The following is a 14,771-nucleotide window of genomic DNA, read 5'->3' as shown; positions in this document are numbered from 1 at the left end:
ATTAATTTTGATTAACTGAAATATGGTCAATCTAGGCTATATACTATACGGAAGATCATCGGGGAACCCCCTGCACATGTGGCCATAGATAGTAGACTTTATCGCCTAGTATCACACTGCGACCTGTACTGTAAGCTCTACATATAAAATCAAGTGGAAAGTCAACTAGAAAGACAAGTGGAAGGATAGATAGAGAAATATATCTCTTGCAATTCTTTTAGATTATACAGTACTACCACACTCATTTAAAAAGAAAGAAAGATTATATCTCAGAAATATCCATGGATATCTATGGGCCCCCGTACTAGACTTCCCCAATATAATAATTTCCGACGAAGATATCCGTAGACATTCACGTACACCTGGACAGACAAATATTATATTAACTTCTCAGGAGAACATATATGAAATATCGTACATTCAATGTTAAATGTTTCATGACCAAAGTATGTTTCTTCGTAGTAATCGCGTAGCCCGAAGTATTTTGATATTCACTCCTTGGTTATTTCGAGAACACGGACTGATGTTGCTTTACAGAGCTGGATACTATCAATTTCGCCAATCCTTCAATGGTTGCAGCCTTTGTGATTCCGTTGAGGGTCAGATTCAAGTAAAGATAACGCCGGGCCCAATTTCGTATCTCAACGGTCATAAGAGAGTCAAACGGCGTGTTGATTATCTCTGCATACGTTTGATCCCGAGCAAAGATGGAATATTCTTGGATGGCCTCAACAGTCTCAAGAAGAAGATTTTCAAACCACTGGGGATCATCCAGATATGTCGGCTCATCTTTGATAGATGCCAGTATTTGTCGAAGCTGAGAAGCTTTATTGAGCGTACTTTGAGCTGGCTCGTGCTTAGTATCAAGGTTCGCATAGGCTCGGAAACGAGCATCCTGTCCCCAGAGCGGCCGTACCGAAGGACCCTTCAGAGACTTAGTGCTGTTCATGCCCACGATGACATTGTTCGGAGGCTGTAATGAGCCATTCGATGATTCTATTGTTTTCTTCGGGCCTGAATGAACCATGGCGAGCTCAAATCCATCTATCACCTCTTGCTCATGAAGAAGCCGTACAGCAGCGGAGCGCATCCTAGCTCGAAGTGTGAGGTCCTGTGTTGCTAAAAACCCTACATCATCGACTCCCCCCAAGTTCACCACAGATGCCGGAAGTCCATTTTCGATGCGGTATTGAGCGAACGAGGAAAGAAATGCATTTGCTGATGAATAGTTCACCTGGCCCGCGTTCCCCATCACACCTGTGACGGACCCACAAACGATGAAGAAGTGCAAAGCAGAATCATAACCAGAGAGCGCATGGTGAAGATTCCAAGCACCAGCCACCTTGACTGCAAGAACATCCCGCCAGTTTTTATGGCTCATGTCAGGTATAAATTGATCCTGGTTTTTAGGTTAGCCCTAGGCTTTATGTTTGATATTCAACAATTCTTACCCGAACGATCATAGATAACTGCAGAATTCCACCGATTGGACTAGGTGCGTTCTCGATGACGGACTGGACCTCTTCCAAAACAGACACATCCCCTTTGATCATGATTGCACGACAGCCCTGGACTTGAAGCTCGTGCGCAAATGCTTGATCTGCTTCAGAAGCACCGGCCGATCGGGACAGGAAGATCAAGTTTCGAGCGCCTTTTTCTACAATCCAAGTAGCTATTGCCCGCCCGATACCTCCAAGTCCACCAACGAGAATGTAGGTCAGTTTCGAAGATAGCTTCACATGATCCCTAGGTTTCACTATGAGATCTGTCGAGTCTGTTTCGGGCATTCTGACAAGAAGCTTGCCCATATGGAGTCCTCGTTGCATATTACGGAATGCTTCATGAATATCGGTACTAGAGAAAATCGAGCATGGCCGAATTGGAGTAATCTTTTCCTCTTTGTAAAGCCCCAATATCAGGTTCACAATTCTATGCCACAAACTCGGAATTAGTATTTTTTCATTCAATCAAAGCAGCAAAGCAGCAAAGCTCGCTTACCTCGGAATTAAACCTGGCTTTTGTCCAATTCGAATGAGGTCAACTCCAAAAAAGGCTCGATTCGCCCCGAAGCCTTCCAGGTCTAACCAGCCATGCTCTATGAAATCCCGTTTACCAATTTCAATCATCTTTCCAAACTCTGCAACACATCTCCAGGATGCATGGAGAAGCTCCCCCGCTAAAGAGTTGAGCACAATATCTACGCCTTGATCAATGGTCACCTTCATCAACTCTTGCTCAAAGGAAGCATCACGAGACCTGAAGATATGATCACGAGGAATATGGAATTGATCCACCAAATATTGTGCCTTTGATTCGCTTCCAACGGTGGCATATATCTGGACGACATATCCAAAATCAGCAAACGACTCCGTCTAGGTACTATTTATCTTCAATTTACTTACCGTTGCTCCGATCATCTGGCTTAGCTGAACAGCAGCTAGACCCACTCCCCCGCATGCTGCGTGAATAAGTACAGACTATCACTTTTTATTAGCATAATGCATTCAATTTGGGAGGTTGATGGGCATACCTGTCCTTTCTCTAGTCGTCCCACGTCTATCAGACAATGGTAGGCTGTGGCATATACCACAGGCATCGAGGCGGCCTCTTCCAGTGAAAGTGATTCAGGAATGATTGTGCAGCTACCATCAGGAACAACTGCTTTTGTTCGAAATAGACCAGGTCGACACACCATCACCCGATCTCCAGGTTGGAGGTTTTCAACCTTGGATCCACAGCGCCCTACCACCCCGCTGGCCTCCATGCCTAGGTCTTCTTTGTTTGACATGACGCCTAGACCAATCATCACATCCTACAAGAAGTTAGTCTCATCAAATCCCTTGTAACAGAAGTTTCCTCTCGACGTACCCGGAAATTTAAACCGACGTATTTGATATCGATCTCAACATCGTAATCTTTCAAAGTCCTGGAATCGTTTTCACACCAAGAAATGGAGTCGATTAAGCCATAAGATGTAACATCCAACTTGATAGATGATGGCTCAGACTGCGTCGGCCTCAGTGGCCTGTCGTTCGTTCCCCTCCACTGAATTCGAGGTATATAGATCACGCCATCACGCAAAGCAAATTCGAAGTCTGCATCAGTTAAAGCATTTCCCAACATGGGCTTGAAAAATCCTTGGCAAATCTTCGTCAAACTTCCTATTATTGATTCGTCAAAAGTGTCAAGTTGTATAGTTCCAAAATGCAGTTCTTGCTCCTGTCGGGCCGTTCGTGAAACGCCCATTACGATTGAATAGTTCGGATCATGGCACTTCAATTCAACTGACTTTGTTATCCAGAGAATCTGAGGAGAGGACTTAGTAAAGTTTTGGAACCACTCCCAGTCATCTTGGCTTATTTGATGGAAGAAAGGACGATCTATATCAAGCAATGATATCACGTATTGATCTGGAGGAATGCTGTCTCCAATAGTAAGCCGCTTGATGGTATAGCCATTGTGCATCAGATCCTCTTCAAATATCGCTATCCAAGGACTGCAAGTTTCTTGATTTGGGCCCAGCAGGTAAATAAGCCCCTGGCCCTTGGAGCATTCAGGGGGTGTTCGAGAAATCATGATGTGATGGAAGTAATATGGAGCTTTCCCATCATATGCGTCTACCTCAATGCCATCAAAGCCCGCGTCTTGAAGCATTGTTGTCCATGCTTCAGTAAATAGCTCTGTTCTATTGGCGGCCATTGCCAGTTTATTAGGGTCAAATCTCGAGGAGCAACTCTAGTAACTATCAGTGTATTGTTATCTACCATTACGGGGAGTGGCTTACCGATAGAAAGTCGAAGGCAGAAAGTGCTTTGGCGCGTTAATTTGTCGATCAAAAACGAATATATATCAAGGGTTTTACTGACCAGGTGCGTATTCACGAATTAGGAGCCTGCCTCCAGGGACAAGAAGGCTTTTGACATTTTTCAAAGCGGACACGAGGCTGCAAGAGGGCAGTCTCTCAAGCTTGTGGAAGTTCGAATAAGCCATTACAATTCAAATTTCCCAGAAGAAAAAAAATAACATACCTCTGAAGCAATCACAAGATCCATACTCTTTGGTTGGAAGCCTTGCTCAATTGGGTCTTTGGTGATATCGAGCGATTGGAAGTGTAACGACGGGTAATCAGCAAGTCGTTCCTGAATTGTAGCTTTAATATTCCCTATATCGGACCATGTATACTGTGAGTATGAGTATTGTTTGTCGGAAGTCAGCAAGCGAAGAAGATTGGACGAGAACGACCCATCCCCACCTCCAATCTCGAGAATGGATAGAGATGGTCTAGAGTGACAAAGAAGAGAAATCCACTCCGGCAATATGCGGAGAGATGTGACCCAATCTTCATACATTTGCTGTGCGTCGCCCAGATGCAGAGGGGTTAGCTCGTGCGAAGGAAGATCGAAGGCAGCTGTGGCGTTGTCAATTGTAGCCGAGCCCAATTCCGACATGAAACCCAAATGCTTGCTCTTGAGGCTCTGGCTTATCAAATTCCAATCAAGCTCTAGACCTTCTATGCTTTTCTGTGTCCAGATATTTTCGCCACTGGTTCCTTCAATCCCAAGCTTGTCCAGTGCGTCTACCTCTTTTTGGAGCGATCGCATATACATCTCCAAAGGCTCGGAGTATGCCTTTTTCCTAGATATCTTTCGAAGAGTGAGGACCATGGATAGGAAAGACGCTTGACCGAACAACCTGAGTTCCTCACAGTTTTCTGTTGGGGTAGAAAGCTGGAGATCACCCGAGAGAAGATCGATATCTGGTCGCCACACTGCATGTGAGAACAATGGGATATGGGATGTCTCTGTCAAATCGACTCTGTCTAGTTGAGCAAAAGTCACCCCACGCATATGCAGAATCATTCGGTCATCAGTCACCAATATCACATCACCTTGGGCCCTGTTCCCTTCAGAGCCAGTTCCATGAGCTTCAGCTTTCATTCGAGATCCGCCACAACCGATGCAGATTTCTTCGATATACATAGGCAAATAGAGCGCTGTCAATCTTACCGACCTTCCATTGCTTGCAGCAACACTGAATAATTGAAGACACTGGTCAATGTTGACTGGGTGCACGGCATCTCTTCTATTATCCTTTTCTGGAGCCTCGCGAATACTAGCATTTGCGGCAAATTGCACAGGATTTGCAGTTATATCTTCCAGGCCTTGGAATTGTGGCCCATATTCCATGCCTAGATTTGCTAATCTTTCGTACCAGAGCTCTGATGAAACCAACCTTGGAAACTGCAATATCTCCGGTGATTGTGCCTTCAAATCTTCAGCGCCTGGTCTTGTTTCGCCAACTGTATGTTTGGTCCATTTTGATCCATCAAATGATGCAATGGTAAATTCGTACCAATCCGAGTCAATTCGATCATTCAATCTCATAGATCTCATACTTGTGACGAGCTCTACAGTCTCGCCAGAGTTTGATGGCAAGATCAGAGGAGTCTTCATATATAGTCTCCGAATTGTACAGAATTGCACTCCATGAAGCTGGCGAATGGCTTCGTTTATCATCGCGATATATCCTGCGCAGGGGAATATTGTTTCTTGTGAGACCTGGTGATCATTCAGCCACTGAACATTCTCAAGGTTGAGCGAATTCCGCCATGCAGGCTCCAAGTCAGTAGCCTCCAACATTCGAGAGCCTAGCAACTCGTGGTGGGGGTGTTGCCGAAATCTCCAGTTTTTGGAAAGGCGACTTTCTTGCCAGTTGATACTGCTTCGATCCCAAGGATACACTGGCAGATCAACAAGAACACTGCCGATTCCACTGACTGCGGCAAAATCAACGGGACAACGGTAGCAATACAATTCACCGACGGTTCCAAGAAGGCGGATCGATTGGCATTGATTCTTGCGAAGGGTTGGAATATAGTAGTTCTGGGATTTGTGGGAGGAAAATATATGGCGCAAAGGTCCAGAAAGTGTATTATGGGTTCCTACTTCCACGAAAAGGCCCATTGTACTTTGATTCTCGGAAATTAGAGTATTCATGGCCTGTAAAAAGAGCACAGGTGACTCTAAGTTTTTCCGCCAGTACCCTGCATTGAGTTGACGTGGATCCGAAATCACTACTCCCGTCACTGTCGAATACATTGGAAGCATTTTGTCTCTATATTCAATGTAAGGGGTGATGGTCCCTTCAAATACTGGGCCAATAAGGCTCATATCAGCTATGAAATTAGTTAGTAACAGCCAACTTCAACGATCACGGACAGATCGGGGGTACAAACAAGCATGGTAGGCGACATTGATTGGCAATTGTCGCACGAAAGTGTCGGGCATTTCTTCCTGAACTTTGTAGATGACTTCTAGTAACTTTTTCTTCTCCCCAGAGATGTTTACGCTGGTGGCACTGTTCACACAGGATATTGTCACACCTTCCAGGAGGAACTGGCTGACAACAGTTTCCCCAAGGCCAATTACAGCCATGCCTCCAGAACATGGAGCATGCTTGACACTATATCCACGAAGGTATGCCATAATGATAGCTGAGCGCATGGAAATTGCCCCCGCTGCATATGCTGCTACAACCTCGCCGCTGGAGTGGCCAATGGTGGCAGAGGGGTGAATACCCCAATTGGCAAATAAGTTGACTAGGGCAATCTGAATGGCAGCACAAAGTGGTTGACAGTACTCGGCCTCATCGATGTGGCTAGAATTTGCAGTCACTCGAAGCTCCGCTAGAGGTTTGAAGCACACAATTAGCTAAAAGTGCAGCAGTTAAGATGGATGGAAAGGAAACACACCTTCTATACTCCACAGTGGCTTAGGGTCCAGACTTTGCAGGGCCTCGTCCATGATACGGATATCGTGATGGAAAAATGGAAATGTGTCCAGCAACTCTCTCCCCATACCGGGCCACTGTGCACCCTGTCCTGTGAAAACAAACACTGGAGAAGCGGGCACTTTCTGAACTGGAGAGCTAGAGCGAGTCTCCTGTATTACAGAGCTTGTCTTGTCGCATAGTAGATACGCGCGATGAGACAAGTGGTCACGACGAGCCCCTAGAGTGTACGCAATACTTTTTAAAGAATTGGGGTGGTTTTTAGCATATCCTTTGGTTTTTGCAACCCTTGAATCAAGTGCCACTTTACTCTGAGCCGAAAGAACAATGAGATGGGGCCGCAATGGTTCAGAAATGTCATTGATCGGGTTTCGAAATGCTGTAGCTGAATCTAAAATGGCCTATATTGATGTGTTAACAAGCTGAATGGCTCAGAATTAACACAGATCTTATCTTACGTGGGCATTGCTACCACCGATTCCGAAGCAATTAACGCCGACTCGTTCCAGGCGATCACGAGGCCATGGGATCGGCTCTGTGGGGACAACCAACCCATTTTTGTCAAAGGGAACTGCTCGATTCAATAAATGAGTCCTGAATAGTATGATATTTTTTTTGTCTTACTTTTAGTATTTGGACGTGAAAAGTGCATGTTAGGCGGGATGGTACGATGCTCAAGGGCTAGCACAGCCTTAATGAGACCAGTTAATCCGGAGGCACCTTCGCCGTGTCCTACATTGGACTTCACCTATACCAGAAAATTAGTTGGACTCGGGTCCCAGTCGATTTTTCTAACATACAGATCCAATGTGGACACCCCTTTCACCAAATACACGAGCAATAGCTTTTGCTTCGACAAAGTCACCCACTTTTGTCCCGGTACCGTGACACTCGACAAATCCAGTCTGTGAAATATCATGAATCCGAGCTTGTGAATAAGCTTGCCTAATTAATTTCTCCTGGCTGTCAATATCTGGCGCAAATATCTTGTCAGACCTTCCATCATAGTTCACGGACGTTCCCTGGATGACTGCGCGAACATGGTCTCCATCTGCTATAGCCTGAGCGAGAGGCTTGATATAAACTGCATTCACTGCTTCCCCACGGCCGTATCCATTCGCGCCATCATCAAATACTTTACAGTAGCCATCTGGCGAGAGAACCATATTCTCGGACATATTCACACTCATGGCTGGGGTCATCAAGAGATTGGTTCCGGCGACAATCGCCGAGCTGCAGGCTCCACTTTGTACTGCCTGGCATGATTCGTGCAAAGCCACCAATGAAGATGAACAAGCTGTTAAGACAGTCATACTATACATTGCTCAGCGCCATGATTTAACCAACCAACGTTGACAGATTTGAGTCTTTATCATACCTAGGACCTTTGAGATCGAACTCGTAAGAGACTCGATTCGACAATGCAAATTGACCATTTGCAAATGCATGGGCACGAGAAACTGCCATTGTCTCTTTCGCGGTAATTTCATGCCAATCTTCACCAAATACACCTACGTAAAGTCCGATATCTGATCCTCGCCATCCAACTTGTCCTGCATTTTCCATACACTCCCACACTACCTCCATCAACGCCATCTGTTGCGGATCGAGATCACTAAGTGGAAATCCTGGCATATTGCTAAAGAAACTCTTGTCTCCTTTGCCCACACAGTCATCATGGAGAAAATATCCTCGCTTGGTCTTCAGGGACTGGGGTATTCCGGGACCATAGAAGGAATCCGCATTATATCGGCTTTTCGGGACTTCAGATGAGCAGTCTCTTTTGCTCATCAGAAGATCCCAGAATTCATCAGCTGTAGATACATTTCCAGGAAGATGCATACCTAGGCCCACAATCGCGATCGGAGAAGTACCCTCGTGTTGGCCCGTGGCATGAGCGTTATACCCTGAAACATCTTCATGTATGGCTTCCGTCACATTGCCATTCATCTTGGACGACGTCTCGGGATGGTCATCCATGGCTTGGGAATATTCAAATTGACAGGCTGGATTTACAGTCAAAGGTTGATAAACTGTCCCGATGGCAGAAAGCGACTAGGGATAAATGTGACCAAGTAACCTGAATAAAGAAGGATTATGAAGACATGGAAGGGTTATCAGGTAGGGAGCGAGGAGCTACTTGTAATACTGTTGCTCATTGTACTAGTGGTATCCACCGATCTGCGATGCAGCATCTTTTGTCATGGTGAATCTTGAGAATTGTTACACACACATCCTCTCTCCTCTCGCTATTGTATCAGAGATTCTTAGTTTTTTTTCTATAATATTGGATGAGACAGAGTTTCTTTTTCTTTCCACTCTAGTTACAGCTCAGAGGCTGGAACTGAAAGTGATAAAATACTGTTAGGTTTATTATAACCCAAGGGGTATGCGTGTAACAGTCCTCAAGATCCATGTGTGTCTGTGAAACCTCAAAAATGATCTTTGCGTGGCATTGGTTCCAATTTTGATTTAACATATGCACATAACATGGGTCAAGTAGGTAGTCATGTTTTTCTTCTGCTCGCCACCCATAAGCAGCCCTCTTTGACAGCCTGATTACCATTTTCGGCGTCCGAACCAATTTCTGCTGCATACAAAATGAATATCCGCGATTGATATGGCCATGGATCATGAGTATAGAAGTGATGTTACAGGTATAGAACAATCTTGAAAGGTAACATATGTGCACCAGTGACCATACTACTGCTTCGGTTACCCCCACAGCAAGACGCAAGGAGCCTTGAGTCTCAACGAGGCACAAAAATATAAAAAGACAATGATTCCCTGTGACCAATAAAAATACTAATTCGTATTTAGATAGATCGACAGGGCAGTCGGGAATGTGGCAAGTATTCTGGGTCCCCCTCATTACTACACCTCGGGACAAAGAATGAGAGATGGAGAAAGAAAGTGCTATTATCTTCAGATCCTTGCAGATTCCTTTGGCGACCATGACTACATACCTTGTAGTATGGGCATATCGTAATCCCCGATCCCTCCAGATATAAGCTGGTCTGCCCAGCTGGATTGGTTCATGTTACGATTGGCTTCTACACCTTGCTTACCGCGTCGTGACATTTCAAGACAATTGCTGTCCACAGCCCCTCTCAATCCCAATCACCATGCGTGTATCCAAAATGAGTACCCTCCTTACTGGAGCTTTCTGTGTTGTGTCGGTTGTGCTGGGCGCAACAACCATAGACCAAAATTTGTCTGATATGCGGAAATTAACGGACAAGGTTGAGTCGGCGAAAAAATCGCTGGACAACTACAATGGTGGAATTCCAGCTGCTCTTGGGGTTGCTAGATCCTTGACAATTGCGCAAACTTCGGCAAAGTCTACGCGTAAATCCCTTGCGGATCGCGAGCCGATGAACGCTGAAGAAGGAGATCGGTTCCTTCAAAGCTATGATGAGATGGCTCCGGTTCTTCTAGATGCCATTCATTCCGCCAAGAACAAGGTATGTGGTCCACGCCACTATGCAAGACTCATTATGATAACGGTTGGATAGGCTCCTTTGTTTAAAAAGGCTGGTCTAGGACCAGAAGCGCGGACATACTTGGATAATTTACATGTGGAGAAACGTCGTTTCGAGGAAGAGGGCCAAAAGCAACTCCCGCCGAGTATCTTTCGTCAGATCAAACCATCTTCTGATCGCATCAGTGAGGCTTTTGATGAGGCAGACAGAGAGTTTGACACTTAAAGGAAATCAATTGTATTCATCGAGGTCATTGAATATTGAAAATGTGTTTTGAGAGGCCAATCACCGTTTAGAATTGGGATCGTTGAGAATCAAGTTAAATAATTGATTTTATCTATTTGAATAATAGGCAGTAGCCAGTATCTTGCCTTTTGGGTTTTCCCTGCACTCTTTGTGCAAATGCAAAAGCGAAGCAATAGTTAGTTCTATCTTTGAATCGATAACTCTTTTTCCTCCCTCAAGACCCTTGCCATCATGAAAAAAGTAGACAAGGGGGTACACAGTGTAGTGAGTAAAGACACCCACGCCAAACATCTTATCATAGGAGATGTCCTGTCTGCGAACCAGGAGCGTCCTCTAGGGGATAGTAGGAATACTAAGACAGAGACCGGTAGGGTAGTCCGAAGGAGAAGAGGTCTGAATTGCTAGAATATCTGATCACATCTTAAATACAGAATGCTGACTCGCCGCTCTGGATGTATCATGTTCCCCAATACAACAGTTACCGATGCATCATAGGAAGCGATACGTACAAATGGATAGATTCCAGCTACTATGCGCGATGACGTATTGCCTTAACTAATGTTAAGTCCAGACGTAGACATAATACTCAGCTTTGTTTTAGAGGTTGAAAAGGACTATTGTTTTAAACTTCAATGGGCATTAATATCTAAAGATTGAATAACAGTTATTTTGAACGTAGTGTAAAGTAGCATACAATTCGATTGGCAGGTATATGTAAGTCAATTGACATGAGATAAGAGAACAGTAAAGGGTAATGATAGAAAGGGTACAGCTATCGCTGGAGAACAGAAGAGAAGAATGTATGAAGACGAATGAGACAGAGAAAAAGTTACAGGCATCGAAGAGAAGGGGAATATTATGTTGCGTTTAGTCGTGTCACGTAGTCGTGTTGATAAATGTTCAGCGAAGAGAAGAAAGAATGAATAAGTCATGGCTTCGAGCAAGAATGTCTGAAACGGTCGATAAGATCACAGTAGTTTGAGGGAAAGAAACGAAACCGGTATTGGTGTGGTAGTCATTGAAATGTAAAAAGCAGAAAGTGGAATCGAGGTCGAATGGCAGAGAATGTAGTATATCCCGGAATATTCATCAATGTAAACTTGGAGGATTGAACGTGAAGTTGAGTGAAAGAGACATGGGATCAAAGGCCCGAGTCGTAGGAACGTATTTAAATAAGAGATCGAGGCGCAAGCCAGAGGCGATTATTGGCAAGTGATTAGCCAGGACAGGCCAGAGCAGGAAGGGTATCAGTAACATTATCAGAAGCCGGTCGTGGTACCAATGGCAGTAAGGATAATAATGATTACTATAATGACGACTCCAAGTGAAATCATCCAACGGTTCAGATTGCGCCACCAGCGAGCGTTATTATAGCGGCGTTGCTGCAGACCCATCATCTGGGACTCGAGCGCTGCCTCTATATCATCTGGGGACTCCATCATTTCTGAAATTATCTTCGGCTGGGGAGGCAGTGGAAGAAAAGAGGCAATGATCCAGGCAAGTGGGAAGATGAATCCCACGCAGAATGAGTAGACCTGGATATTCCTTCGCCCAAAGATGGGTTCCGTTGTTGAATCAAAGGAAGGAGTCGTCCATACGCTGGCCGAGTGCTGGATCGTACGTCGGTCGGTATAGAGATGCGGTGACCAACTGTGTCGCAGTCGGTGACGGTGAGTTCCAATTACCTCGCTATTTTCGGACTCTGGCGGTGAGACCCAATGAGCACGCGGGTCACGGGGATCACTATCGATGCGTCGCTGAGCAAAGTGTACTCGTTCCGGCGAGCGAGGCCGTTCTGGTGAGCGAGGGCGGGGCACATTGAGCGGATGAGGCATCAGATTGAAGACGCTGGAGTTACTAGTTCCAGGGCGGGCAGATCCAGGGCGAGCAGAGGGTGGGCGACTGGGCTCCATCATAGACAAAGTCGGATGAAAACCAAGGGCATCTGCTCGGTAATAGATCTTAGCCCAGGTTGGCAGGATGTGCAGAATGGTGCTAGACCCGGTTCCGGGGCGCTTGAGACTGCGCATGCTGTTACTCCTCGTGCTATTACTTCGCTTGGAGCCGGAGGATAAGCTGTGTAAGAATCCATTGCGAGTGGGCAGGTTGGTCAAGCTATCGAGGTGCTCATCTGCGTCGGAGTCGTTCACTAGCCAGACCGTCGATCCACTCGTTTTGGTGTTGAGCGCAACGGACGATGGAATGGCGGGCTCCGAATCATTGCTTGAGGTTTCCTCTTCAGAGACTGGGCCCGCATATTCCTGACCCGCGAACTCCTCCGCTGACCAGACAGATGATACTCTGGAAAGATGTGGATTCCAGCGACCAGAAGCTGGACCCGGGGTGAAATCCCGTTCTGAAGACACCGAGGTTTCCGCACGTGAACTAGACGATGGGGCACGAATACGAGGGTATTGAATCGGGATACCATTATCAATAGCAGTTACAATGTCAGAGACCGAACGAAGACTGCGCGAGGATGAAGTCGCAGACCGTGATCGACTTGTAGAAAGACGTCGAGACCCGGAGCGGAACGATGCCACTGATTGAAGTGGCGGGCTAGAACGGAAAGATGGTGAACGAGAAAGGTTCACTTGGTCGGATGATGCTGTGAAGATCCATGGTGTTGCGCCCATATGCCTTACGACGGTTCCTCGCGAGTTATATGAAGACAAGGAATTCGATCGTGGGTCTGAGTCGACATTAGAAGCCGGGCCTCGAGGCAAAAAGTTGACACTCGAATTGTCTAATGTGACAAAATTGGGACTGGAAGGGGCACCGATAGGCTGGACGTTAGGGCTGGAGTATCCCATGGTCGATACATCATCATCGTCCTCCTCTCGTTCTGACTTGGGGGATGTGGGGGGTTCAGAGACGACTGCCTTGATAGTTGGCGTGGCAGTGGGGAGTACAATCAGATCATCATCTGAAAACTCAGGATCCGATTCCTCGGAAACGTATTCCTCTGGTTTGGCTGATGAGATCTCGGGCAAAGATGATTTGCTCGATGATGGATCTTCATCCCACATCTGAGGGGGCGAGTTGCCTGCATCGACCGTCGAAGAATCCCATTCCCCGATTGATGGTTGTTCGGGACTACTCCCTGTATCATGGCTGAAAGTTGGCGAGACCCATGTTGGTGCTGAAGGACCTGCAGTCGAAGAATAGGTGAATCCGGTATCTGAGATGTACTCCCGTTGGCCTTTGCCTGGAAGTGGTAACAAAATTTGCTCTGGTTTGGTCGGAAACGGTGTGGCCATATAGATATCATCAACGTCTTCTTGTGTTTGTATCCTCCGCAAGGAGCGCGTGGGGGATCTTTCATTGGTATGAGCGGAGCTACGCTCTTCTAACACTCTCCGTCTCCGGGGAGGTGGAGAAACTGACTTGGTGTGGTGGTGAGGCATGTCGAATCAAGTCAAATCACAATTAATCGCATAAGGTCGAAGGCGAAGTCGAAGAACTGAGAATAAAAATATAAAAAGTATATAATAATAAACAAAAATCGGCAACAATTGACAAAGAATCCGAATTGAAGCAATAAATAACAATGACGTGCCAAACCCAATTGAGTAGTGTTTTTCCTTGGGATTTTCACTGTAAAGAATGTGGAGGCCCTCGACGGCTTGCTGATGCTGATGCTGCTTGCTGGTAATGCAAGAATGAATGGACAAGAACCCTGGTGTATAACCGGGGAGCTAGTAAAGAGTGTAGAATCGAATCAAAAGAATGTGGAGATCAGCAAACTCATCAGGAGGCGTGAAGTCAGAGAAAAATCGTTTCAGCACATTAAAAAGAGCATCAAGCGTGAAGGGGACATTAAACTAGAAAACAAACGACAGGCAGACAAGGACTGAAAACAATAACAACTCGCAGCAACATGAGACGTGAGACATTGAAGAAGATCAAGGGGGGAGGAATTTTGTTGCCCAGCGGTGTACGATGTAGCGCCCGCTAAAGCACCCAAGGCTATGAACCACTCTACGCCTATCACTGTGTGCGCGTTATGCAAGATGGCACGGGCCATGTGGACTCTTGGACTCTCTCTCTCTCTCTCTCCTTGATAGATTTAGTTTTGATTTGATTTTATTCTAAATTTTCCCGAAGTGTAGCGTTGGTGTTTATAGTTTATGATCTCTGTATACTCCATGAACTAGTACTTGGAGTAGGTCAATGCCTGATCCTAATTCTAGTTCGAGTTTCTACTTCCCTCTATATTCGGATTCAGTCCAGTCCAGCCCTTGGTGGAGTCAA

General features: G+C 45.8%; 3 protein-coding genes across 3 annotated transcripts; 1 reads left to right on the top strand and 2 right to left on the bottom strand.

The window, feature by feature from the left end:
- Positions 1-502: 502 nt before the first annotated feature.
- N7478_005309 (type I polyketide synthase) lies at positions 503-8,769 on the bottom strand (the record flags this gene model as incomplete). Its single annotated transcript, XM_056921523.1, has 16 exons — positions 503-1,399; positions 1,452-1,854; positions 1,999-2,336; positions 2,403-2,477; positions 2,531-2,812; positions 2,869-3,735; positions 3,785-3,810; positions 3,867-3,966; positions 4,029-6,175; positions 6,236-6,685; positions 6,752-7,190; positions 7,248-7,360; positions 7,414-7,537; positions 7,590-7,981; positions 8,043-8,086; positions 8,168-8,769. 16 exons carry the CDS (start codon positions 8,767-8,769, stop codon positions 503-505), a joined length of 7,299 nt encoding a protein of 2,432 aa, XP_056779560.1.
- Positions 8,770-9,914: 1,145 nt separating this feature from the next.
- On the top strand, positions 9,915-10,496 carry N7478_005308 (mannoprotein; the record flags this gene model as incomplete). The annotated part of the gene is made up of 2 exons (XM_056921522.1): positions 9,915-10,253; positions 10,305-10,496. The coding sequence occupies 2 exons, from the start codon at positions 9,915-9,917 to the stop codon at positions 10,494-10,496; spliced, it is 531 nt and encodes a 176-aa protein (XP_056779559.1).
- Positions 10,497-11,776: 1,280 nt separating this feature from the next.
- N7478_005307 (putative serine-rich protein) lies at positions 11,777-13,924 on the bottom strand (the record flags this gene model as incomplete). The annotated part of the gene is made up of 1 exon (XM_056921521.1): positions 11,777-13,924. One exon carries the CDS (start codon positions 13,922-13,924, stop codon positions 11,777-11,779), a length of 2,148 nt encoding a protein of 715 aa, XP_056779558.1.
- Positions 13,925-14,771: the final 847 nt, after the last annotated feature.

The sequence above is a fragment of the Penicillium angulare genome (assembly GCF_028827245.1).
Source record: "Penicillium angulare strain IBT 27051 chromosome Unknown utg000004l_segment0_segment0, whole genome shotgun sequence".
NCBI classification, from domain to species: Eukaryota; Fungi; Ascomycota; class Eurotiomycetes; order Eurotiales; family Aspergillaceae; genus Penicillium; species Penicillium angulare.
This window is presented reverse-complemented; position numbering and strand designations above follow the sequence as displayed.